The 26,614-nt window shown below is 60.3% G+C and overlaps 2 protein-coding genes across 3 annotated transcripts in view; one reads left to right on the top strand and one right to left on the bottom strand.

Moving 5' to 3' along the window:
- The window catches only part of LOC138064683 (dynein axonemal intermediate chain 1-like), a 150,322-nt gene extending 137,748 nt beyond the window's left edge, over positions 1–12,574 (top strand). Inside the window, exon 20 of the mRNA XM_068928400.1 lies at positions 12,278–12,574. Within this exon, the coding sequence (XP_068784501.1) occupies positions 12,278–12,382 (105 nt within the window). The 3' untranslated portion in view covers positions 12,383–12,574. The remainder of the gene's footprint in view (positions 1–12,277) is intronic.
- An 8,994-nt stretch (positions 12,575–21,568) lies between these two features.
- Positions 21,569–24,864, bottom strand: LOC104152003 (ribonuclease P protein subunit p25-like protein). Of its 2 annotated transcripts, none has more exons than XM_068928585.1 (2): positions 24,801–24,864; positions 21,569–22,960 (listed from the first exon to the last, which is right to left on the bottom strand). In XM_068928585.1, the coding sequence occupies exon 2, from the start codon at positions 22,949–22,951 to the stop codon at positions 22,394–22,396; it is 558 nt and encodes a 185-aa protein (XP_068784686.1). In that variant the 5' UTR covers positions 22,952–22,960; positions 24,801–24,864; the 3' UTR covers positions 21,569–22,393. The 2 variants fall into 2 exon arrangements, with proteins under 2 accessions (XP_068784686.1, XP_068784687.1); XM_068928586.1 differs by having other exon boundaries at positions 24,784–24,831.
- Positions 24,865–26,614: the final 1,750 nt, after the last annotated feature.

Raw genomic sequence — 26,614 nt, 5'->3', positions numbered from 1 at the left:
GGGTTAATTTTTGTTCTCATTGGCATCTCAACTTCTACATTCATTCCTTGGATGAGGTAGCAGAGGGTTCACTATAAAGTCTTGAGAGGGTCTGGTGGTATGGGAGGTCATGAGGGCTTTGGAAGACTTTGGATCAGATTTCCGCATGACCTTGAAACTTTGGAGAGATGAACTGAAATCAAGGAGGTGAATTCAGTAAAGACCTGCGCAAAGTATCGAACATCTGTCAGGGCTGGTTTTGGCTGTCTGGGTTTGACTGATCCTTCCTCGGTGCAGAGCTCGGACTAGGTTTCTCCAGTCCAGGGACTCAGCACTACATTATCCCCTGCCAGCCCTTGGTGCCCGACAAATAGTCCTCAGGCCCTCAGCTCTCTTGAATGTGTTTGCACGTTGGCCATGCTAATATCACATGACTCCCAGGCCTGGCCCAAGGCCTGGTGTAGCAACTCGTCAAGGACTCTGGTGTGGTGTGATTTCAGCTGGGAGAGAAGCGAGAGTTTGGCTCGTATTATATTAGCAACAATAGCATCCAAGCCCCAGCTGGTCACATAGGAAACATTGTGTTTGTCTGCGGTTAAATCAGGGGATGCTGGAATAAATCAGCTCAGTTTCAGGTTCTCTGCTGTTCTTGCTGGATTTCTGGCTGTCTGGCTCATTTACAGATCGTTGCTGAGGAAGTTAAATTACGAGCAATAACCATTCACAATGATCCAGACTACTTATGGATTTTATAGTCTAGGGAAAAACTGGCAGTATTTCCCCAATTACCTTCTTCTCACCTTTAGAGCAAATGCATTTCTCACTTGGGGATCTTACGCATCTTTATGGCAAATAGGGTGTAAATGACAGTATAATTGCTGGAATTAAATTTGGATTTAATTTTCTGAACACAAACGGCTCCTTTCTGTCTTTCTTCTATTTCCTACTCAGTTGCCAGCTGTCAAAACATTTCTTTTCAGGATTTTTCCTGGTGCACAGGTGCTTGTGCAGTGCTGGACATGCAGTAGCACACCAGGTACAGCCTCTCCTGGGCTGTGTTTCACCCTGCTCTTGAATGATGCTGAGTATTAGCCCCAGGCGAAGGGGAAGAACTCGATCAGCAAAGCCTGGTGAAAGTCGTGTCTCCTTGGCGTTTGTGGTATATACATTTCATGACACTTTACAAACAGGATCCACACTGTTAACTGTTTTGCAGAAGTGGTGAGTTTTATGTAAGTGCTGAGACTTCCCTAAGGTCAGGAGTGATCTATGGACTAGATCATTGCGTCTTGGAAGAAGGAGTCCTGAGCCTGCCCTACTGTACTCATACTCCCTTCTAACAGAGCGCTCTCATTCCAGCCCCTGAGATATTTTTCTTCCTGTTCATCCTGTTCCCTTCTTTGTCTCTCTGCACTGTGGAACGAAAGCAGATGACAGCTGATTTAGTCCTATCGGCTGCTTTCAAGTGCTTTTATTTCTATCAAGCAATTGTTTCCACTATTCCTCTTGATCAGTTTAGGCATCTCCTCAGCGCTAATGGGAAAGAGCAATTTTGGTTATCGTCCTGAGGGCTCCTGAAACATAATCAGATTCTTCTTCAGCCTTTATTGCTTCCTCACAAACTTGCAGCCTTATTACATCCCTGGATTTCAGGCAGCTCCTCACACCTGGACAATAGCAAGAGGATCCATGCATGAACTCAGATCAGAATGGAAACGGGAGACCCTGGGAAGAAGTCATCCCTCCTGAAATGATGATCTGACTGTACTGGGGAAATCCGCAGCCAGAACTGGTGCCCAGATGCAGCAAGATCTCCCCTATCTCCACCAAGGAGATATCTCCTCCAAGGGCCCTCCAGGATGATCTCTGGCTGCTTACCTGGCAGCTGCAGTGCAGCAATGCCCCAGCCATTTCCCTCTGTCCCACCTCCAGCAGCACAAAGAGTGGGGCAAGGATCAGGCCATGTTTGTTGGTGTGTGGAAGGGCAAGTTAAGCAGTCTATTTTCACCTTTCTGGGGCTGTATCTTGGTCTGAGGCTTTCAGCCTCAGTAAGGAGACAGGTTTTATACCAGAGTTGTTTTAATGTGGCTTATCTGCCCTCATTGTGTTAGGCATGTGCCCGGCTTCAGTTAACCTCAGCTAATAGGATCCTTCTAGTCCTTAAGTCTAACAATTAATTTTGAGTATCTACTCCTGCCAGCTTGGCCACTATCTTGCTGAAGCTGTAGATTGGGGGTTCACCTCGTTCCGTTGGTGGTACTGGTGGGACTTGCTGAGTAATGGAGAGATTACTTTGGGAAGCGCTCACCTTAAGGAGCTTAATGACTTCTATGTTGTTTTCTTCACAGCTTGCCTTTATTTTGCTATACTCGGTTGCAAAGACGCTCCATTAGTTTCAGCAGCCAGCTGAGCAGATGGATTTAGCTGGTCTATGGCACTGAAGTAATTACGCTTAAGTACAACAGAGAGACAGCAAACACATAAAATTAATTCAGGTGCAGCATCCTGGTCAGTGACTCAAAGCAAAGAGCAGTTCAAGGAGGCCACCCTGGCTGCACTGTGACCGTGCTGTTGGCAGCATGGGTAGTCACTAGGAATATATCCCCTGGTTTCAGTAGATGACATTGGACTGACTTTTCCCATGTCCAGTTCCTTCCACGGGTGTGTATTAGCATCAGAGAGACTGATTACTGTTCGCATCTCTCTTCTGCTTCTGTTATAATTAAAACAGCAATATATGCATGAAGCGATTAGATTTTAATAATACTTTCCTAACAGGATGTCAAGGAGCTTAGTACAAGGACTCGGACTGGAGCCAGATCAGCATCTTAAGACTGGATTGTCATTAAAGTGACTGCCTCCCGCCTGGACAGCTTAGCCTGAACACAGGCTCTAAATCTACTTTTTCAGTCAGGCTGCACCTCACCTTCGTCTGCAGACAGTACCCATAAGATCCCATGCTCCTGAGAGTTGCAGGACCAGAGTGGGACATCAGTAGGGACAGCTCTGTGGCACCTGTGGACTCTGGGTCTGCTGACGGTACAGGAGCATCCCCGTGCCCATACCCATGCTCATCCTCATCCCCATTGCCATTGCTGTTTGCCAGGGAGCCAGCGCTCAGGTCTGCCTGTTCTGGGTTGTTTCCCATGGAGGGGACAGTTGCTAACTGGACTGAGTTTTCTTCAGGACAGACCTGCTCATCTCTCTTTCCCAGAAGGAAGCGAGGTGCTCCACGAGTGTCTGCACTCCAGAGGAGCATTTGGGAGCTCCCTCCCCAGCCCCACTCTCCAGTACATCACTGGCTTTCTCCAGCCTTGTTTTATCCTGTATCCTGCAGCCCTCAGGCCGTGCATTTGCAGTCAGTCCAAGGCAAATCCTCTTCCTCTCTGTATATCTCTTACTCAGACCCTTATGTATAATCTGGTGCCACTGGGTGCCCACTGAACGTGAATGAGGAGGGTGTAAAACACACCCAACATCACTGCAGGCTGCACCGATGTGCCAGCAGGCAGTGATGAGTATCCTGCACCAAACAGCACCATACCCAGGATATCTTCTGGAAAGGATTGACACCAGCGTATCTGCTGCTAACTGGGAGCTCGCAGAGCAAAGGGGCACTGTGATGGGTTACAGCAGAGTCTTGCATCTCTCTGGGTCAGGAAGTGGTTTCTCAGCTGCCATAAGAGGATCAGATCCTGGGGAAAAGCAGCCCCTCTAGCTGCCGGATTTCCCATGCTCCTGTCTTGTAGTCAGCTTCTTGCTGACCCCTTTTAAGCCTTAATTTGCATGCTGCATCATAACTCGGTCCTTGATTAAGTGATTTAGTGCGACTTCCCACATAGTCCAAAGTAATGGTGTATCTAGTTTTCAGGCCTGGGAGGATTTGTGTGGCGTTTGTAATTTGCCCAGCTGTTTCCTGTGTAGCAGGCAAAGAGATTCTGTGCAAGCCATTTAATTTGTGGCAAATTGGATGCATGGTCTGAAATAAACAGGATGCACTGCAATGAGGGCAGGGGCGAAGTACGAGGGGAAGAAAAGGAAATGGGAATAATTGGCTGGAGAGGTTTGCAGAAGATCTCAAACACTAGCCAGCAGTGCCCTGCCATAGCAGAAGAACCAGGTGTTATATCAGGATTGTGAACGAGAGAGGTGTAAGTAGGACACATGAGCTGATCTTTCCGCACTGCTGAGTGGCAGGAAGGCCTCAGCTCGGATTGGGGGCACTGCGTTGAAAGATGTGATGAGCAGGAGAGCAGCGGGGACAACACGGCCAGCTGAGCAGCTGGAAGCTGTGAGGTGCAGAGAGACATGAGCCCCGGAGAGGTGCCAGGCTGGGGTTGGGGGTGAGGAAGACAGTGCTTTGAGGTTGCAAGACAGCAGTGTAAGGCTTAGGGCAAAGGTTTTAGCAGGGGTGAGAGAGAAGCGCTGATAGCCGTCGCCTGGGGGTGGGCTGGCATCACGGAAGGTTTTTAAAAGAAATGGCCATGCAGGTGATGGGAGCAGAGCGTGAAAATCCACCGCTCAGGGCACGTTGCGCCAGGCACCCCAAGGACCAGGTCGAGCACTGGACAAGCATCTGTCAGAAGCAATTTAAAAGTAGCTGCTCCTGCCGTGGACCAGGACAGACCGGTGGATGCTTGAGGGCCTCTCCTAGCCATGCTTTAAATGATGCTGCGATTTAAATGAAACCTACACACTCGAATGTGTTGTCGAGGTGACACAATTGTTCACGCAGTTGGAATATCTAGTGCTATTTCTGGAGCATCGCGGAATTCAAGTGCAGTCATAGAGAACAGGAGAGCGCGAGCACTGTGGCCTGACATTAAATTGCAAACTGAACTCTTTTAGGAAGCACAACACTCTAAACTGTAATATGTCTTTCATGCATTGGCATTTAGTGTTATTAAATATATGGCATCTAGGAGCATAGAGGCTTATCTTCACTTCTGTTCATAACAAAATGCTTGTATTTACCCAGAGAGAAGTATAGTCACACACTTCCGTGTTAGTAGCAAAAAAGAATAAGTTTTCTATGCGAATGTTTTTATGAGTTATATTTAAAACCTGGTATGACAAAAGTTTTAAAGGAAATGCAGTGTTGAAGAGAGACATAGCAGCTGAACTTTCTTAAGGCAGTTAAAAGGTGATCACTGGTGATATATGTTGACAATGGTGGTCCAAGAAAGGAGCGTTGCAAAACGAAGTATAATCTTTTAAAATATTCTGTTCGTTCAACTGTGAAGAGTTTCTCATGAGATGTTACACTATGTGAGATGCGGAGGTACTAAAGTATTGCTGGAGTTGCATTTCCAAGTCCACGTTTAGTTGCTTTTATTAAACTCTAATCCGTAACGGCTCACTGAGCTGTCATACAATGAGACTAATTTAAACCTGAAATGAGAAAAGAATAAGAGATGCTGAAATGGCACCTGGAAGCTGACGGTGCTACCTGCCACCTGGCAGCCAGGGCTGCAGCTCAAGACTGCTGCGGTTCATCCGCGCCTCCGTGATTTCATCCCTTTGGAGAGGGCTGATGTACATGAGCACTGGTGCTGGGCCGGCCCGAGCTGCTCGCTGCGGAGGTCGCAGCCCTAGCAAAGAGGTGCCGCGCATGTGGCTCCTCTCGGGAGGCCCAAGAACCAGGGAAAGCCGGGGGAGCCTGGGCCGCTGCTACCTTCCTACCTTCCTTCCTCCCTGCTGCTTGTGTTTGGGAGATCCCATAGCTAAAACCACAGGGACTAATGCCCCCACCAGGTTTTGCATGTCACGCCGTTAAAACACGCAGCACGTGGGCAGGCTTTTGGGAACAGGGCTTTCCACTGAGTGGTGCTAATAGCTAATTACAGTAATGGATCCCATCCAGAAGAGACAAACTGCAGTGCGGTTTGGCAGGTCTGAACCCGGTAGGGCTGGATCCAGCGTCTGAGGGCGGTGGGTGATGCACTGCCTGTCCCCCCCAAGGAAAGAGCATCCCTTCCCTCTGCCGTTAATCGAGCGAAGCAGCCCTAAGCAAAGGGGTGTGCGAGCTGTGCTGAGCGGGGGGAGCGCACACATGCACGTGCACACCCCATCGCCATGCTTTCCTGGGCTGGAAGCAAAACCTTTAGGGCTTTCTACTCCCCTCCAGCCAGGGAAGGGGTACCGAGGGGAGGGTAGTTGTGCTGCACACTGAGCACACAATGATTTTTCTCAGCTCTTACTGCTAAATCTGTGAGCTGAGATGACTGACAGTCATTTCCATGAGCCCCGTGAGCTCATGGTGCCCTCTTCGAAGTGGCTGCAGTTGGCTATTCTCAGTGACAAAGGGTAATGATGCCCGGAGACAATGCTGGTTTTTATCAAAATCCCCTCTCCACACAGACAACCATACACGCTGCTCGCAGTTAGAGTGTGGCCAAAGTGTCCCCAGGGCTGGCAAAAGCCAGCTTGATTTAATCCAGGAGAAGAGAGCCTGTGGCTCACCCTTCCTAATCGGAGCTCCTGCGCAGTGTCAGTGCAGGGCAGAGTTAAGGTTATTTGCTTAGCTGGTCCGTTGCAGACTTTAATGTCTTTTAATAACTTTCACAGGCAGCCTTAACTTTAAAGGCTGTGGTTTGGTGATATTTGAACTGAGGATCGCGACCACATCCCCATTTTGAACCCATAAGTGACTGATGTGGAAAAAACAGAAGAGGGAGGTTTCACATCCAGGTGACTCAAGGACACAGCTTAATCCTCATGCTGCATGTCCGGCTTGGCCTGGCCAGAGCAGCCCATGCACAGGCAATGCAGCAGGCCCCGTCTCTGCGTTTCTTTGGGAGGGTTTCCTGGTGGATAGATTAAACATCTTGAGACACGTTTCTCACTCTCCTTAGAGTTTTAAATGTGATTGGTGGTTTTCTGCTGTTGGTACTGGTGATAAATTCAGATGGAATTAAAGTGTCATTATAATGCCCAGCCGGGAGGAGCGGCATGGGACCGCCCCAGGCACTGTCTGTGCTCGGTTTCGCCACGCTTGCTCAGGTTTTCATGCACGACTGCTATATTTGGACTTCTTATGGCTATATTTAGGTGCCTAAATTAGTGGTGTGTAAGAGACATTGCTCAAGGCGCTGAAGTTAGCAAGGGGAGAGAGCGTTCAGTGTGGCTGGAAGCCAAACCCCTTCTTCAGCTGGCCAAAAAGAAAAGTTCAATGCTAAGCCGTTATTAGACATGAGGTAACCGTGGTCTTGCCTGTCCTGTGCCTCGTGGTGCCCACCAGCACGATGCCCGTGTTTCCCGAGCTGGGGGCCACTGCGGCCAGGCTGTGCACTGCGTCCTGTATGAGACAGGCTAAGCAGGTAGCGGTAAGTGTTTAGCAGATACCTGCGCTCAGCCAGGGTGTACAGCTGGATCAGGCCAGCTAGCAAGTGCCTTTTGAGGCCAAGTCCTTCACCAGAGATCCTCATGGGACTGTGTCTTGAGCGAGCAGAATCACAGCAGCTGTCCAGACATTTTCCCACCCAGTGTCTAATGCTCCTAATCTTGTTACAGCTGGCAGCTCTTCTTCCGCCAGAATTTGGCGCTGCTGATGGTTCATTAAATCCTGTTAGCACATCTTGCCACACCATGCGCTGGCTGCTCACTGCTTAATATTTCCCGAGCACCTTGCTAAGAGTCAGTACAGATCATGCCACGACATTTGAGTAGGCCAAAAGCAAGAGCTCCTAGGTTGGCTGAGCCAAACTCCTCCGTGGCCTGGCTTCGCTGGAGCCAGAAGAAACACATTGGGAAGGGTTTGGCTCCACCTGTGTGAACATTTTTTGCATGGACAGAAAACACTGTAAAGGGGGAAAACGTGGGTATGGGGGTCACAGCCTTCCTCTGGCAAAGAGCAGACATGGAGCTGTGGCAGTAACTTTCCTTCCACATGACCATGGGTGAGCATTCGACCTTGCTGTTAGCTATGGGCTGCTGCTGGAGCCTGGCCTTTCTGTCGAATGATCTCTGCTCTCTCTCCCATGGGTGCTTCTAAGCCAATCTATGCAGTGGCACACTGCACACAGCTACGTGCTGTTTAGATACAGGAGATGTCTGCCCAGCCCTCTTGGGTTTCCCTGAACTTCCTGCTGGTCTGTGCACTTCCGATAGTCCCAGCGCCTGTCAGGTCTGATGTGGTTTTGTTTGCACCTCCTGACTGTCAAATCGCTGATTCTTGCTCCCGCGCTTTATCGGCAGAATGTGTGCTGCCGAGCTGGAGCAAGCAGGCTGGTCCCATCGAGGTGTCTTTGCTGGTTCCAGCGGCTTCACTGGGGGCCTCCAATGAGCAAAGACAGGTCACTCAGGGAGTCTGCATTAGACCTGGGGCCATGAGACCTGTCTCTCCAGTCTATGTCCTGAGGTGGCCTGATACAGATGCTAGTAGAGGTCTTAGCCAAGTATGTGAGCTACAGCAAGGAGAGGTATTTGCCCTGAATAGCGTTGGCTTTAGCTGGTGATAGAGGGATAAGCATCTATTGGGTCAGTGTCTGGCAGTGTGGAAAGCCCCGAGATCCTGTGTGGTTGCTGATGCCTGAATGACCCGGTGATCCCCTGGGCTTTTCTGCAGGTTTCATTCCCTGCCAGCAGAACATTTCCTGCGTCATTTCCCAACAGTAGCAAAATATGCCTAAATCCTTATCTCCAGTCTGTCAGCTAATTCTTCTGTGGGCCGGGAGCAACGCTGTCAAATCAGGCTGTGAGTGTGACTCCAGGCTCTAGGCAGCTGATAAGCGTGTTGCTGCTGTATGTAAATAGGCTTCCTGAGGGCCCCAAAGCAGTCCTAGTGCAGCCATCATTTCCAGCTCAGCGTTCAGCCAGCCTCGGCTCCTCTGCTGGGCGTCAAGGCTCAGAGCGTAAGTGAAGCCCAGGTTCGCCTGCAGTATAACAGCATTGGGTTGCAATAGGGACACGGGGGTGTAGATTTTGGAAGGCTTCAGAGCTGCAGATCGGATTGCACTTGCTCAATTCGTATTTGGTTGGTGGACTCTGGAGCTGGTGTGGAAAATCTTGCTGTATTCACAGCAAAGTTTGTGTTTCTTTGGTCTTTCCATCAGATATGACGCAGGGAAGTCTCTTCTTTGCCTTCATTCATTGAAATCTCTGGTCCCGTCATGGGTGTGTTTGGCTAACAGAGGAGCCCTCACTCTTGAGGTCTTCACCTTGACCAGCCTCTGTCCTGAGCAGGGTAGGAAGGAGGAGAGGTCTTCTCCAGCCTCAGCCATTGCTGAGCACCAGGCAAAGCCCCACTCTCAGAAGTGACTACGAGCCTCCCTCTTACTGAAAGGAGGGGGCAGGGGGCTAGCCTCCTGCATGCTGGGCTTACGAAGGGATTTAGACAACTAAAAAAGCAAAGCTCCTGTGAAGTCCTGGTGACTGAGTGTCCCTTCCCATTGAGGATAATAAGGAGACGTCAGGGAGTTTTAGATAGCGGTGTCAGTGGCTTCTTGAAGCTCCTCATCCCCTTCTAATTTGGCCTGTAGGAGCTTAAGCCCCTTTTGCGTGGGAAGCCGGCATCCTACATCATTGGGATGCTTTGTAAAGGGGGGTCGGATCATGCAGCTGTGCCTAGAAATCCCATCCTGCCGGGCACGGCAGGCTCTGGGAGCGTCCCCGGCCCAAGGGGGCCCCGCAGGGCAGAGCCAGCCCTGCGCCCCTCGGCCAGGACTCAGCTGGAGAGAAAGGGTCCAGCCTGCCCCCGGGGAAGCTAGGGGGAATTTTCCATTGATGCCCTTGCCAGCACGGCTGACACTCTTGCTGCTTTAAAACATAAACATGTTTTGTTTTGCTCAATCCAAAGCTTACAGCAGATGTTTTATGACTATTCCACCAATGAGGGGAAAAAAAGGGCTGCTGAAAAGGGCCAGCATCATGGGTTTTATGAGAGGGTTTTATTAAATTGGCGTTTTATTGTTCAGCTAGGGAGGGAAGGCATCAGCCAAGAGGCAGTGAATCCAGTTTAAATGACTCCCATATTATGGGTGTGGAGTTCATTATGGGCCAGTTTGTGGCGCACTGGGCTGGGGCTCTCAGGGCAACGGATCCGGGATCTTCAAACAGCCCGTCCTCCTCCTTCCCCGTTCCTCTGCCTCCCACTTCACTGTCAGCATCAGTGCTGGCATTCAGGACTGGCGTGACAGCCAAGGGGCCTGCAGCAGTTGTGCCGATAGGGTCAGGAGCCAGTGGTCCTTCCCGCCGTGCCTCAGTTTCCCTGCCTGGAGAGCCAGGGCAGCGCGTGGGCATGAGGCAGTGCGAGGCAGTGAGGAATTTGGCTGCGCGGCCGATGCATGGCATGGATGTGCATGGGGGGGGGGGGTCTCAGCCCGTTGCCCCCTGCCCTGGGTCATGCCCCGTCAGCGGGGCAGGGTCTGTCCCCACGCGGAGCTGGTGTTGCCCTGGCCATCCCCAGCTGGGCGCTTTCCTCCTCATCCCCTCAACTGAGAGCATTTCGCCCTTTCGCTGGGAACACTTAAGGAATAAAATCAATGCAAATGTTGCTGCGAGCGGCTCCGGTTCCCGTTCGAAGAGCTCCTTGGGGACAGTCCTAAGCTCAGCTCTACATCTGTCAGCGCCGTGGGGGGATGCTTTGCACCAGCTCCCTTTTGTCTCCTGACCAGGCCAAACAGCAGAGCCATTGCCTCCTCGGAGGCCCGGTGCCGCTGAACCCCGTTGATTTGCGCGAAGCTAAGGTGTGCGCTGAAGCAGGCTCCGAGGGGCCGCGTCCACGTTGCCGTCAGCCAGCGGGCATCGGCCCTGGCCCGAGCGCACTCGCCCCATGCCGAAAGGAAGGAAAACCTCTCTCTGTGCCGGTGCCCCCAAAAAGAAGTCATAGTTTTCCTTCTCTGTGTCATGCTGCGGCTGCTAAATTGGAGGCTCTGGTTTGGCTACGGCTGACTACTGCCTTGTGCGTGACTTTGTTCCAGGATGCTCAGAGGCAGCAACGGAGCTGAGCTAGGGTGAAAGTCGGGGTTTTAGGGGGAGCTCAGGGACCCTCACTGCCGCTGCCCATGGAGAGAGCTAAGGGCTTGGGCCGGAGGCAGGCTGGTGGGGGACCCTTCAGCATCTCCCCTTTCCCAGGAGAGACCAGCTGAGCAGTGCGGTCACCTCTTTAGCACACCCCAAGGATGCTGTGGGCGATGCAGGGTGACACAGGGAGGGTTTCGAACGCTGTCAGACAGCAAAGCAGCTTTTCCGGAGAAATAGCTGGGTCCTGAAATACCCCGAGCAGCTGTGTTTATCTGAACACGCTCATTTAGAGAGATGCTCAGCTGTGACGTGGGCCGTTAGTATAAACATCGCTCCGCGTGCCCAGACCGGAGCCACGAAGGGCGTTGCTCAGTTAACGGCGTTAAGACAAGCCAGCACCTCCCCAGCATATAATCTGTGGGCTTGGGAAATCAAAACAACCCTAATCTGTCCCGGGGCTCAGCTGAGAAACGGGACGATCTTTTCAAGCTCGGCGGTTTTTCCAAACACCCCCAGTTCAGCCCAGGGCTGCTTTCACCCCAGCCCCGTCCTCCGCAGCTGAGGGAAAGCTCTGCTCCGTCGGGGTTGTGCCGGATTGGGGCAGGGGAGCAGCCGGCTCCACGCGTGCGCGTGTCCGTTCGCTTCCACCCGCTGGCGCCGGCGTCCCCCCACGCTGCGCCGCGGGGCTCGGGGACCCGTTGTCCCCTCTCCAGAGCCAGCGTCCCCGACTGCCCGGCTCCCCCAGGGTGCTGGCCCTCCTGCTCGCCTCTGCACGGCACCTGCTTTCTGCGGTGCTCACACCCAAAGGCCCAGGGTCAGATCAGAGCAATGCGCTGCTGCTGCAGCCACCCGGCAGGCAGGACACGCTCCTCCCAAAGCACTAGGTGGGACTGGCACCCTTCGCTGGGTCTTCACCCCCCACCCCCACCAGGCCTGCGAGCATCACTCCTGCAGCTCCCAAGCAAGCAAGGACCGAGCCGGACAGGCATGTTTCCCCTGTGCTAAGTGATTTCTCCTAAGATCTCTGGCAGTTTGCTCTAGCAGCCTGGGATGGAGCCCCGGGAGGAACGGCTGGGCCTCTCTGCGCTGGGGTGCATGTCGGGCTTGGCACAAGCGGCCCCTTCCTTACTCGCCCGCTCAGTCCCTGGGGACCTTTACAGCTCTCGGGGCCATTTGGGCACAGGCAGATGCCTCCCCCTCCGGATGGGCCCTCAGGGAGGGACATGGCATCCCCCAGCACCCTTCCCTCATGCGGGCGCTGTGCCAGGCCCCCCCCCCCAGCCCACGCCTGCGGTCCTCCCTGCTAACCGCTCTGCCTCGCTTGCTCTCTCCGCAGGAGAAGAAAGGCCAGGAGGTTAAGAAGGGCCCTGAGGTGGAAATCGCAAAGCTGGACAAGCTGCTTAACCTGGTGAGGGAGCCGGCCAGCCAGGCAGGGCAGTGAGCGGCGGGAGGCGGGCAGCTCGGCCGGCCGAGCGGGACGCCTGGCCCTGCCGCGCCGGGCACACAAGCCCTCCTTTGAGCAGCGCCTGCTTGTCATGCACGCCACGGGCCCCACACCGCCGGCGCTTTGCTTAGCGTAGCGCGAGCGCTTCGCCTCCGTGCCCGGACAAATAAACAGAGCTGCTGAAAGGCGCCCAGTGTGCAGAGCCGTCTCCGCGCGCAGCCGGCACCTCGCTGGGCCCCGCAGCCCTCAGCCTCGTCCCCGCTCTCGGCCGCCCTCGCGCCGAGCGAGAGCCCCGCGGAGGCCAGGCGAGGGCTGGGATGGTTTCGGCTGGGCCCCCCAGCACCTGGGCTGCACCGTCCCAGCGAAGAGCAAGGTGCCCCGAGCCGGGGCTGTGCCCCGTCACGCGTGGTGGCCGGAGCGAGCAGCCACCGAACGAGCAGGAGCCTGCGGCCGCAGTGGGCAACCCTGCAGCACCGCAGCCAGCTGTGGGCTCGCGTAGGCTTGGTGCCCTCTCTTTTGGGGTGGGAGCCCAGGCCAGAGGATGCTCGGGGAACTAGGCTGGCTTCACGGGAGAGGGATGTGCCGGTGCTTAAGCTGGGGTATCAATCAGAGCAGCTGTCCGCCACCCGCTTCAGTCAGCTCACGCCTCCCCTCTCCCCGGAGGGGGCTGGGCCCGGCGTTCGGCTGCCCCTGCCCAGCCGACGGCCGCAGGAGCGGCCGGGCGCGCTGGCTTGCAGCGCCTGCTCGCCGCTCGCGGCTTTGCAGCAGAGGGATTAGCTGCTGCGTGGCTGCGGTGGCAGTAGGAGCCGCGGTGGCCTCGCTGCATGCTGATGAGCCGCCATCGGCTGCTGCCGCCGGAGCCCTGCGCGCGGCAGCCGGGGCCGGGGACCAGCGGCGCTCGTGCCACCGGCTAACGGTGGTGGCGGGTGACCTCTGCCCGCCCCACTCACCCACATCCCCCACGAGTGTCCTGTGCCCTGTAACTTTAGGCCACGACTTGGAAACCTGCTGGTGCTTTTAGCATGAGGGCTGGGGGTGCTCACCGCCGACGGCTGCATGGCATGAAATACCCAGGCGCGTTCCTCACCTGGGGTTTAAAAGCCGCAGGCGGCTGCAGACACGAGCCCTTCCTCCTCCCGGTCTCCCAGCAAACCGCTCGCACCCTGCAGGGACATCAGCCGCCAGCTGTGCGCCCGCGGTGCCTGCTCAGGGCTGCGGGGACGGACAGGCCGCAGCGCTCCCCCCAAACGGTGCCCGCGCCGGGGCGCAGGGCAGAGCTCGGAGACGCCACCTGGCTCCTACGATCCGTTTATTAGCCTAGTAAAAACACCACTGCAAAGGGACACGTTAGCTACGCCTGGCGGCGGGGCACCCACACGGGAAGGGATCGCGGGCTTAGCCAGGCCCGGCCATGCCCGCGCGGGGCCCCCGGCTCTCGCGCCGCCGGCGCAGCCCAGCCCTCCGGCCCCTTGTCGCAGCGGCTGCGCCGGCGGGGAGCGGTCACCCCGGAGCCCCCTGCTCCGGCTGCTGCTGGGCAGCGAGCGGGGCCGGCGGACGGGCCGGGCCCGCGGCGAGTCCCCGCGGCGCCCGAGCCGCCGTTGGCACCAGCTGGCAGCCCCCAAGCGATGGGGCTGGAAGACCCTTCGGCACTGTTTGCCCGGGCGCCCGCAGCTCTTCGGGAGCCTCTCGCCTCCCCGCCACTTCCAAATATCCCTGTCCCAGCTCTCTGCCCCCCCCGGGCTCAGCAGCCAGGAGGAGGGCAGTTTGCATGGCAGTGTTGGTGCTAACGCTGGAGGGGACCCGATGGGCACACCGGGGACAAAGGGACGAGCCGAGCAGCCCTCTGCCCCCTCCTGGCTCACACAAACAGCTGCTGGGGCAGGTGGGTGCCAAACGCCCCCTGCTCTCCCAGCACCCGCTGCCCAAAGACCCTGGGGACCCCTAAGGCCCAGCTGCAGCTGCCAGGGCCGCTTGGGTGCCACCGGCTGCATGCCACCACGAGGCACCCAGAGCCCGACAGGCCCTGCTGCCTCCCCGCCGCCGACCGGCCCCGCTCAGCTCTGCGGGTGCCGCCATCCGCGAGGCAAGGGCAGAGCGCGGCCGCGGGCCGGGGCTGCGGAGGAGCACCCCGGCTAGCCCCGAAGGCAGGGCTCGCCCGCGGGTGGGCTGCCGCCACGCCGGCCGGCTGCCCGGAGAGGCAGGCGGGCCGTCCCCGCGGCGCGGCCCCGGCCGCAGGCGCTGGCCTCGCGCCCGCGCTCGCTGGCTCTCCTCCATCCCCACGGTCGCTGCGGGCATCCGCGGAGATTTCGGGCACCAAAACCGCACGAAGGAAGGGCTCTGCCCAGCTTCACAGCACCTGCCAGCCGCTCAGCGCCCCCCCGGCTCTCATCCTGTCCGGCCCAGCACCCCAGCTAGCCCAGTCCCAGGGCGGATGCGGTGTCCGGACTTGTGCAACTCCTTCGGCACAGCCAGGCAGCCACCCAGTCCCAGAGCCCTCGGCCGACCGGGTCCAGGCGTGGGGCAGCAACAAGAGATGAAGGGCTCGGCCGCCAACCCTTCCCGCGAGCGCTCGGCACCGCCTGCCCGCTCGCCGCGCCGCTCACGGCTGCAGCAGATACTTCTCTTCGTTCCTCGTCTCGTCCCCGTCGGAGGATGGGCTCTTCTTCGGGCAGGACGGGGTCCTGCAGGCCTTGCAGAGGATGAGGAACAGGATGAGGATGAGCAACGCGATGACGCAGTTAAAAGAAATAGCGACGACTGCTCCGGTGGAAAGAGCCGCCCCCATCGCCTCTGCCCCGCGGGGCAGCCCCGCTCCACGGTGAAACGCCGGGCCCCCGGCCAGCCCCCGGCCTCAGCCCGCTACTCCGGATGCGGGCGCAGCGACGGAGAGCGCAGCGTCCGCCGGCAGGCATTGGCGGGGGACGACGGCGACGACCGCAGCTGCCGAGGGCCCCGGCTGCGGTCCCGGCAGCGGGGCAGCCCCCCAGCGCTCCAGGCTGGGCCCCCGCTCCGGGGAGGGGAAGGCGAAACGGCTCTTCGGCACGTGCTGCCCAGCTCGGCGGACGAGCAGGGCCACGGCGGCAGCAGCAGCAGGACGGCGTCACCCGAGTCGCAGCTTAGCCGCGCGGAGCTACGACCTCGGCGGTTGCTTCACAGCGATGCTTGCAGCCAAAAAGGACCCAACGGCCAGGCCTCGGCTTCCCCTCCTCCAGCAGCACCACGGGGACACCAGGACGCCGCTCCTCCCTCATGCACCTGGAAAGGAGAAAGTGTCACCGTCACCACCGGGACAAGGGTGCAGGTGCCCGAGGGTTTGCAGGAGCGACAGGGCTGCCAGCAGACGCTTCCCCTGCCTCCCGAGCAGGGAGCTGCCACCGTCTGCAAACCTCCCCGTCGAGGCGTTCAGGGCCAGCTCCCGGCTGCGCCACGAGCCGGTCCCGCTCTGCCAGGGCGGGAAGAGAGGGAAGCTAGTGCTCGGCTGGCAGAGCCGCTGAGCCCAGCGCCCTGCTGCCCTCGGCTCTGCCACCTTCCTCCGAGGTGGCTGCCTGGGCAAGGCATGGAGATGGGACTGCAAGCAGGTGGTTTGGCCCCAGTGGCCGGTTCTGGGGTTGCCCGGCCCCGAGGATGCTGGGATGCACCGTGGGGACAGGGAGCTGCTCACCTCCGAGCCCGCGGCCCCCTCCGCAGAGGTTTGAGAGGCTGGAGCATCTCCCGGGACACCCCAGAGGCAGCTGCTGTTCGCGGGGAGCCTTTCCAGTCACCACGGGAGAGTCACGCCGTGCTCCACAACCCGCTCACCGGCCCCCACGGGGCCAGAGCCCACGCGTGTCCCCCAGGCCCCAGCAGGGCACACGCAGCATCGGAGGGGCGAGCAGGCGTGCAGGGCTCTGCCCAGGGCTGCCCTCTCCCGTCATCTGAGCTGGCAGCAGGACCCCAACCAACGGAGGGGACACAGGGGACGCCGGCTGGCTCCCGGCACCTAATGGCAGGGCAGGTCGTCAGGCCCAGGCTGGCAAACCTCCGCTGCGGGAAAGCAGCCAGGTCCGACGGCCTTCGCTGGCCCCCACATCTGCAGCCTCGCTGCCTTCAAGGGGCCGGGAGAGGAGGCGTCTGCCGCCAGCACCCCAAGGACGGGTCCCCCGGGAGCGAGCCGCGGGGCCAGCGTCACCCGACGCCCGGAGCTCTGCGGCTCTGGGCAGCCGCGGCGTGCCCAAGCGGGACGCAGCCCGCCGGGGCGCCAGCAGCCCGTCCCAACCGCAGCGTCCCTGCCGCGCCGCCAGCCCGTCTCCGGATGACTCGAAGCGCGCTTGGCCCGGCTCTAGCCTCCCCTCCACCCTCCGTGTGGTTTTTCTTTTCCGTCCCTCCCGTGCCAGCCGGACGGCGGTGGGAGGCCGCCCCGGCGGACACCCCGCCACCCCGCGCCCGCCGAGCGGGCACCCGCCGGCAGCGGCATTTGGGACGGGGAGGGTTGAAATCCCCCCGCTCGCTTGGCTGAAGCGGACCCCGCACGGCGGCAGCGACGGCGCCCTCGACCCTCCGCGCCGCACCGGTGGGGCAGGCCCGGGGGGGACCCGGCACCCCCTGCATCCCCCCCTCTGCCAGCCCCGAGGGGCCCCGGGAGCAGCGGGAGCCCCTTCCCCCGGGGCGGCGCTCGGGCCGCCGCCGCCGATGATGCCCGGCCGCCCGCCGGGGGGCCCCGCCGCTCCGCTGCCGGCAGCGGCACCCGCCGGAGCCGCCCCCCCCCCCCCCGGCCCGGGGCCCCGGCGTTACCTGGCTCCGCTCGGCGGCGGGCAGCCGCGCCGCCCCGCCGGGCAGGCGGCGGGACCCCCGCCGGCGGGCGGCGCTCGGGCCAGGCAGAGCCGGGCCGAGCTGGGCTGGGCTGGGGGGGCCGGAGCGGGGCCCGGTGCGGGTCGGGCCCGGTGCGGGTCGGGCCGCCCCGTCGGTGCCGCAGCCCGGCGGCTCCCCGCTCCCTCCCGCCGGCATCGGGAGGGCGGGGCTTCGCGGCGCCCCGCCCTTCGGACCGCCCTCGGCTATTGGCTGACGACCCCCGCCAGCCGCGCGCCATTGGGCGAGCCCTCGGCCTCGGCCACGCCCCCTCCTCCCCGTTCCCACGTGAGCGGCGGTGAGCGGCGCCCGGGCAGGGCGGGCTGCGGGCTCGGCTCAGCCCGGCCCGGTTCGGCCCGGCTCGGCTCGGCCCGGCCCGGCTCGGCCCGGCTCGGCCCGGCTCGGCTCGGCCCGGCCCGGCTCGGCTCGGCTCGGCTCGGCCCGGCTCGGCTCGGCTCGGCCCGGCCCGGCTCAGCTCGGCCCGGCTCGGCTCAGCTCGGCCCGGCCCGGCTCGGCCCGGCCCGGCTCGGCTCGGCTCGGCTCGGCTCGGCCCGGCTCGGCTCGGCTCGGCTCGGCTCGGCTCGGCCCTGCCCGGGCTCTGCCGGGCCGGCGCCGGGAGGGGGAGCAGGCGGGGTGCGTGGGGAAGCCGCGCGGGGCGCCGCGCCCCCCAGCCCGGACGGCTCCGGCGGGGCTGGGGACACCCGTGGGCTCAGCGTCCCCCGCTCGCCCCCTCCGGCCGGCCCGTCGGGCCGTGGGCAGCGTGGCGCCGGCTGCAGCCCCCCCCCCGCCCCGCATCCCAGCACCCCACGGCCAGCAGGGTGCGCGGGGGGCTCTTCCCATGGGGGCACGAAGCCGGGGGGCCGTGCGGGGTGCCGTGGCCGGCTGCGGAGCCCTGGCCAGCGAGGTCTCGGCTTCGGGCCGGGCGCTGCCCTGCCCCAGGTCGGTTAGAGCAGTGCCGGGCCACGAGGCGAGGCTGCAGAGGGGTGACGCGTCCAGCACGGGGTGCCCGTCCCCCTGCGTGCCCGCGTCCCACCTCCCCGGAGGCAGCTCCTGGGCCAGGACCCAGCAGGGAGCCTGGGGCCCGGCTCCCTCCTCCTCTTCACGTGGGACCACCCTGGCACCTAGAGGTGCTCCAAAAAGCCGTGCCCGGGACGCGAGCCGCGGGACGGCACAGAGGGTCCTCGCACGGTAAAGCCAAACGCCCCGCGGGATCAGACCCACTAGCTGAGCCACCCAGGGCCAAGCTGCAGGGAAACTCGGCCGAGCGTGGTGGGAGGGCGGCTTCGTCCCCGGAGGAGCCGCTTGTCACCTGAGGGGTCAAGGGAGCAGGGCTGGGGGCGGCCCGAGGCACGGAGCGCAGCGCACCCTGCCGCTGCCCCCCCGGCTGTGCTCCTCACGCCCCCGTCCACCTCCAAACCCACCGTCCAGCCTTGCCCGGCCCGAGCCGCCGCAGGCGCCCGAGCGTGAGGCGAGCGAATTTTCGGCAGGGAAGAGCCCCGGACGAAGCAAAAGTGGTTCGGAGCCCGTCTGCCAGGCAGTCGGTCCTCTCCAGCACCCTGTTTCACCGGCAGGGCTGCGGGCGCGAGAACCAGCCCTGTCCCTGCAGGATGGGGTGCACTGCAGGGTCCCGGGGAGCATCCCGGGGTGCAAAACGGGGTCCCCCCCCCGCCGTTTCAGGGGATGAGAGCAACTGTCCTCGGGGATCGCTCAGGTCCCAGCTCCCGCTTCAGGGCGAGGAAGGTGCAGCCACCTCCCCGGAGGGGACCCACCTCGCCGGGCCCGCGGGAAGGCTGCTCACGCCGCGGCCGTCCGGGCCGAGGGGGCAGCCCCACAGCCTCTCCTTGGAGGGGCCTGCGAGCAAACAGAGCCTGCTCGGGTACCGGGGAGGGCTCTGCCCTCCCGGCGAGGGACGCCGCGGCCCCGCAGGACCCAGCATCACCAGCGCCACCAGCGAGAGCTCTGCCCTGCCACTCGCCTGTCCGCACGGAGGTGGCACCCCTCGCCTTCGATCTCCCGCCTCAGCAGGCTGGGTGGGGAACGAGGTGCCCCGGACCCTCCTTCCTCCCTGCCTGCAGCAGCGTTACGGCCCGGGGCGGCCCACCTGGCTCCTCGCGGATCAGCGCAAACCTGTCGCACCAGGGCAAAGACGGAGCTGGAGATGAGCTCCGCGTTGGCAAGTGAGCTAGGGACCTCTCCTGGCTGAGGGGAGCAAACCCGACAGGCTGTGCAGGGGGCCGCGCGTGCCGCAGGCTGCCCGACCCGCTCAGCGCCCGGGAACGCCACGCTCCTTGGGTTTGAGGCGTCGTTCACCGCACGCTGCCATCGCAGGGTGAGGCTGGGTTTTCGGGCGCCTTCGGACTTGAGATCCTTCTGCGGCAACTGGAGCTCCCAAAGAGGCCGGGGCAGCACCTGCCGCTTCCCCGCCAGCGGAAAGGCAGCAAGTGCCCAAAAGCGGGGGCCGACTCGGTGCGCCGCCCCCAGGAAGGTCTGCTCCTTGCGCAGCCGGGCCGCCGCCAGCGCCCTGGGGAGGGAAGCTCGGCTGATTATTTAATAAGAGCAGTCTCCTCCTTGGATGTGAGGGAACAGCAGCTGGGAACAGCAGGGCTCTGGCAAAGACAAATAACCTTAGCTTAACTCTGCTCCATCTCCAGGTTTCATCTGCTTTGGCCATATACTAAAACGCCTCATCTGCTCTCACAGGTACCTCGTGCAGCCGGGCGAGGAGAGCGGGGCCAGGATGAGGCCGACCGAACAGCCCGCGCGCTGCGGCAAGGCTGCCGCCGTGCCCCTGAGGTTCCTCAGCAGTCACTCCAGAACGTTTCCACGAGATTTCCCCCAAAATAGCTTATTTTCCAGTCTATGAAAACAACAGAAACCTTTTCACAAGCTCCGAAGCTGCATCTCATCACACGCACCCGCGTAAGGGCGCTGCTCATGCCAGCCACGTCAGGCAGGCTGTGTTACACGCCTCATGCGGCATCATCTCCCATTTTAAATGTTCCTTTCAGGATGAAGTGAGACAACATATGTAAAATCAGCAATGTTTAATTCCAGACCAGCATGAGCTCGACACAGACACTTGCACCTAACGCTACAAAATTGGAGCAGTAGGATACAGCCAGCACCGCGCGTTCACAACTTTACGAGGTGTAACGCTGCCCCATCCTTTCTATCCATCTGGTGGACAAGCATGTCTGAACAGCAGCTGTGCTTTACTGAGAGCTAAACCCAGACTACCTATAGCCAAAGCATCCTCGGGGGGAGGGAGGGGAAGGTGTTTACTAGCCTTGAGAACAACTCAGATTATTGTCTTCGACTTTTCCTTTTTTTAATTGAAGATCACAAGTTAATTCCCTTTCCATTACTTCTTGGTTTTGTATGTCATTACGTTTAGACTCCGAAGATGACCCCTTTTGCTGCGTGGCCCTCAACAACAGAAGCTGCTGCTAGCCAGAAAGACACTGCTGAAATACTCAGAAAGCATGTTTTCATACAGCTTCTGTAGTTTGGGGAAACATGTTAAGAGGCAAAGGAATGAAATGGCTCATCCACGAGTGAGAATAAGCATCAGACAAAAACAAATCGTGCAAGGGTCTGGCACCGTTCTGGCTTGGTCTGGGAGCTCAGCCTGTGCCCTGATGCAAGTTAAAACGCCATGCAGGCGGAGGAAGTCTCAGGCTTGGCTGTGAAGGTCTCCTGCCACACAGGTAAGGCACCACCTCTCCCCTTTCACCCTTTCTCTAGGCATTTGTTTCCCATGGATTTGAAAGGATCCCTCAAAGTAGAGCAGTTGTGGCAGTTCTGCACAGGCTGACAGATACTAACTGAAAAGGAAGTAGAGTAAGGAGGACAGGCAGTGGTTTAAATCACAACACGGTTTAAGCAGGTGGTGTTCTGGCAAGAGTTCAGGCTTTCAGAGTAACAGCACTTTCTTCCTGCCCTGTGTTTACTTACCTCAGCTGCTCCAGAAGTAAAACTGTAGAGCAAGAAAAGATGCTGTGTCTCATTTAATTTAACAAAGTTTGGGCCAAGAACTTAAGACTGCAATTCTTGGCAGTTTAAAAAAAAAAAAAAAGGCAAAAAGCTTCCCAGAAGAAACAAGCGCTGACCCTTCTTTGGATATTGAAGGTGAACTGCAAAGGAAGGAAAGAAAAAATATCCCCCCCCACTCCCCAAATACACACCACGGCCCACTTACAGTTCCTTTATGAGAGAAAAAACTTCCCACATGCAGGTTCCCTTCCTCCTCAGAAGCAGGTTAAAGCCCAAAGGTTCAGCCCACAGCCACAGCTGCAGTTCTATCACTAATGTTTAGAAAATGACCTCCAGCACGATGAGAAAGACATCACAAATTTCACATTAAATAAAGAAGAAACTTTATTTTAAACCCCTTTCTATGTATCACAAACGAGCAGAAAAGGAAAACAGTGTGCTTTGGAGCTAACCATTACCACAACCCCAGGGCACTCGCACAGCTTCAGGATTTCGGGCCGATTATTAGATCAGTCAACTCCTGACACTTTGGCAGATAGAGGGCATCATCTGCCAACTCCACAGAGGAGGTCAAAGGAGGACAGAAAGGATGCAACTCTCACAAAATCACAGATGGAGTCATATCTGAGGAGAGATTGCAGCCCTACATTCAAACCATAAGGCTGCCACAAGGGATTACGAGAAGACGGACTTTCAGGCACAGATTAAGTGGCTGATCCAGCCCAGTACCGTGTTTTCTGTATACACAAACTCTGGCGACACAGGCAGCAGCCAGAAATCCAAGCTGGGTCACACCTCCCATCTGCGCCACAGCAAGAGCCACCTCCTCCTCCAACACGAGCGGGTGGTGTGCTGCACCTGCTGCATCTCCCCGAGCAGCTTAAACCCAGCTCAGTGAATAGCCATTAATTTGGGCCCCCTGACGAGATGCCAATAGTCCATGCTCAAATAGAGATGGTTCCCATCTGGTTCATTCCTCAACCACAAGCTACAGAGTACTGGCAGCCTTTGACAAGCCAACTTGTCAAAACACAGTTTCAGACAGCTACAGTCATGTCCATTTTGAAACAGCAACTTCTCCTACCCTCCCCTAACAGCTCTGCAAGCCCATGTGTTCAGCAGCTTCCCAGCTACAGTAGCTGGCTTGTTCCTTAAATCCCCCAAGTTACACCCAAACGCGTCGTCTTCGTCTCAGGACTTTTCGCAGGACTCCTCATGCTCTCCGACAGACCGAGGGTGCTTTCCTGTGTTGCCAGCTCCTCTTCCTGCACCCTGCTTCCTCTTCATTTGACCCTGGGACTCTGCTTTGAGTGTCTCAATCCAGAAGGCTTCAAAAGAACCTGGAGCCTGATATCCAGGCTCTTGGGGATCAAGGGCATCTTTGCTGAGCAAGACACATATGGCAGGAATGTTTCTCTTCACTGTCAAGGCATCGAGGCCTGCCTCAGGCACAATGGGTTCCCAGATCTCTTCGATCTGTTTGAAGAGCACTTTGGTGATCTGGTGGAGTTCTTTGAGCCTTCGTTTCATGATTTCCACACAGGTAATGGTCTTGCTGACGGCCTTGCCCGAGCCAGTGAAAAGGATCTGCCTCACCGAGTCCAGCTCCATCTTGCCAATAGCATATCCCATCAGGTTTCTGATTTTGCTCCCATCCTTCACCTTCATCTCAATAATATCAGGGGGCAGGTCAGTGAAAGGAAGAGGACAAGGCTTCTCCACAATCTTGGTCTTCTTATAGTTCTCCATTCTGCAGTGCTGAAAAGGAAAATGGATCCATTAATACTTGTAACTATGGCTCAGAAAACCAGTCTCTGTAAGTTTACCCCTCCAGGTCAGAGCAAGAAGTACAGTGGGATCCATGACTTTTCAACATCCTGTGCCAACTTTGCAGCGACTCGGTAACTGAAGCAATAGCTTCATTTACTCCTTCTAATGTGGTAAAACCCAAGAAACTCCTCATGCTGCACCCAGCATATTTGTAAGAAAAGGCAGTATCTACTTGGAAGTTACTTGTGCAGCCTAATTACAGCAAATTAGTGTGATTTTGGGTATCCTAAAGCCACGTGGAAAAACTCAGCAGGTCCAGAAAAACACCTGCACTTGACAAACATCTCTCGTAACTGCTGCTCAGTGAAATTCTCAAACAAGTCAGCTATAATCTTTCCCCAAAAGGGCAATTTTAATTTATCAGAATCAGAGATCCTAAAAGACCACATAAAAAAATATCAACAAGAAAGTCAAAACTAATCCTGCTGCAGTCACTGGAATCTCAGTCTCCCTCCGCATATACCTACAGCATAAGCTTTCCCACAGGACAGCCTGGCCCTGAAAAACAGAAGGTAGAAGGAACAGGTCTAGTTTTGCGAGCCTAAGCAGGATGAAAGGAAAAATACAAGCAGTACCTCAGCCAAAAGCACAGAACAAATGGGAACAGAAAGCAACGGGATATCTACCACTGCTGCATCCCATCAGCAGTACTAAAACACGCACGCTATGAACCTGGGCATATTTCACCTTCAGCAACTCGAGCATGTTATAGAAACAGACTCATGGGAAGGTTTGGGGAGGGGGTACATAAGCAGAAAGGACCTAGCTCCTTAGCCTAGATATAAGGCCAGGGATCAGATATTTGATGACACAGTACAGCTAACAGCAGAAGACTGTGAGCCACGGGTTGGAGACACGTGGCCAGTAAGAAGCAGGCACACTATGAACACGTAAGGGGCTTTCAGAAGGAAAGTGAATAAAGACAGAGAGGCCCAGTCACTTGGCAGGAGGGTGTGCTAAGTGAGTGTGCTAAGGCAGCGTCCCTCCACCTCTGCTTTCCTGACTGATGCCGGGCTAACCTTTCACCAACCACCCCACAGGGAAAACCAAAGCCACCTCAGCATGCAGCACTAATGCCTCCTTAGCCTTACGCCTGGAGGCTCACCCCCTAGGCCAGCGCATCTCCTCTGCTGCAGCCAGAGCCAGCCTCTCAGGTCCCATCCCCAGTGGAGAAGGGACAGGTCGGTGCCCCTGTTCTGTATTTAGGAAGCACGTGCTCTCCCTGGAGGCCCTCACCCCAGCCTGGCTGCAGGCCTCCCTCTCCTCTGTGGGGCCCAGCACAGGCTGGGGAAGCAGGAGGGCCAGACCCCTGCAATAAGGGGCACCGCTGCTATAAGGGATCCGGCCTGCCACTGTGGGGACAACGGGGGGGCTGGCTTTTGGCTCTAAGGCTTGCAGGGGGCTATAGGGGGTGGTGGCAGGCGGCTGGATCACGCTGGAGAGGACGTGCTGGGAAGTGGCGGGGGGGGGGGGGGGTTATGGCGGCCTGGCAATGGGAAACGGCCAGGCCGCTGCTATAGGGGTCGGGGGGGAGGGGCAGGCCGGGCCCCACTACTGCGGACGGGCAGGGGAGGCCAGGCGGCTCGCAGAGGGGCCTGAGGGGAGGCCAGGCCGCTGCTGCGGGGGAAGGCGGCAGCGGGGCGGACGGGTAAGGGAGAGGGGGCAGCCCCGCCGAGGGGCTCCGGGGGGGGGAGAGGGAGGGAGGGAGGGAGGACGGAGCCCGGCCGCCCCCGCCGCAGGGCAGCACGCACCGCGAAACGCCTCTCACCTGCCGCCACCTCAGCGCGCCCGGCGCCGCTCGCCACAAGATGGCGGCGGGGGGGGGGGGGGGGGGGGCGAGGCCGTTGGCGGGGCGGAGCGCGCGGGGCAGGGGGCGGGGCGACGCCGCCGGCGGGGGCAGGGCGCAAGGGGCAAGTGGGCGGGGAGAACGGGGCAGGGGGCGGGGCGACGCCCCTGGCGCCCGCCCCCGCCGCCCTGTTCTCAGCATCGCGGGTCTGTGGCGTCACAGCGGCGGGTGTGTGACGTCACAGCGGCGCCGACGGGGACCGCTCCGCAGTCAACCCGTGGCGCCGCGCTGGGCGCCCTGGGGCCGGCGCCGGGCCGGGCTGGCTCCCCTCGAGGCCCTGCTCGGCCCCGGCCTCCTGCTGCTAGTGGCTGCTGCCGCCCTGCTGGCTGCTGCCTGGTGGCGCTGGGCGCTGGGCGAGGGCCCCGGTCCCGGCCCCGGTCCGGAGGTGCATCCCACCGGCAGCAGCAGCAGCAGCGCCGGGGCCGAGCCGCGGTGCCGCCGGGCCGGCTGCGCCCGCTGCGCGGCGGCCGCCCGGGAGCTGCAGCGGCGGGTGCTGGCGGCGCGGGCCGGGCCGGCGGCCGGGCTGGGGCCGCGCTCGGTGGCCTCGTGGGGCTCCAGCACGTGGCGGGCGGCCTGGTGGGACCTGGAGGAGCTGGTGCGGGCGGGCGGCCTCTCCTGGGGCTCCTCCAGCAGCGACAGCGCGGCGGGCTCGGCCCGGCGGGGCGGGCGCTCGGGGCACCGCTGCCCCTTCTGCCCCCCGCCCCGGGGCCGGGCCGCCCCCTCGGAGCCGCAGCCGGAGCCGCGGCCGGAGCCGGGGCCGAGCCCCCCTCGGAGCCGGAGCGCCGCGGCCCCGGGCCCGGAGGGACGAGCCCCCGCCGGGCGCGGAGCCGCTCGCCCGCCGGGCTCCGAGCGGGACGGCCGGGCCTCTCCGTCCCTGCAGAGCCACCTGGCTCGGAAAGGCCTGGAGATCTGGCTGGGGGCGCTGCCCGGGCCGGTGCGGCGGTCGCAGCAGCGAGCCGCCCTGCGGCAGGGCCGCCCCGGCCTGCCCAAGCCCATCGGCCCGGGGCAGACCCGGCCCCTGGCCCGGCGGCGGCTCTGCCCCTGGCTGCAGGGCAAGGCCGACGCCGTGGCCGCCAACGTGCTGCAGAAGCACCTCCAGGGGCTCTGGGGGGTCCCCAACCCCACCGAGGAGTCCCTGGCCCGCCTGGTGCCCTGCCCGCCGCCGCTGCTCGCCCCCCTGGACCCGGGGCCGCCCCGGGGCCCGCCGGCGCCCCGCTCCGCCCCGGCCTCCTCCGCCGGCTCTTCCCCGGGCGCCGGGACGCGGGGGCCCGGCCGGCCCCCCCGGCGCCTCCAGCAGCAGCCGGCCCCCGAGCCCCCCGGGAGGGCGGCCGGGGGCGGCGAGGCCGCCGGCGGAGCCGAAGATCCCCCCGCCGGGGCCCGCTCCTCCGCCGGGCGCACGCCGGGCAGCGCGGCGCGGGACGGCCCCCGGCGCCGGGGCGGGGGGCTGCCCCCCAGCGCCCAGGAGCCCCCGGGGGGGCCGCTGGCTCCGGGCACGGCCGCCCCCGGCCCCGAGCTGCCCAGCCCGGCCGCCGGGCCGGCAGGAGCGGCCGCGCCGAAGGCCGGCGCCGACCTCGAGGCCGATTCCTCCGCCGGCGAGGACGGGAGCCGGCCCGGCGCCGCGGGGCCCGTCGGCGCGTCGAAGCCGGAGCTGAGCCGCGACGTCCGCCGCCGGCTGTGGCTGCACGCGGCGAGGAAGTGCCTGGAGACGCGGCTGCGGATGCTCCCCGCCGCGGTGC

The sequence above is a fragment of the Struthio camelus genome, chromosome Z (genome assembly GCF_040807025.1).
Source record: "Struthio camelus isolate bStrCam1 chromosome Z, bStrCam1.hap1, whole genome shotgun sequence".
Lineage (NCBI taxonomy): Eukaryota > Metazoa > Chordata > Aves > Struthioniformes > Struthionidae > Struthio > Struthio camelus.
This window is presented reverse-complemented; position numbering and strand designations above follow the sequence as displayed.

Coding starts and splice junctions, on each gene's coding strand:
- LOC104152003 (XM_068928585.1), bottom strand. CDS start 22,951: ATGGAGAACTATAAGAAGACCAAGATTGTGGAGAAGCCTTGTCCTCTT.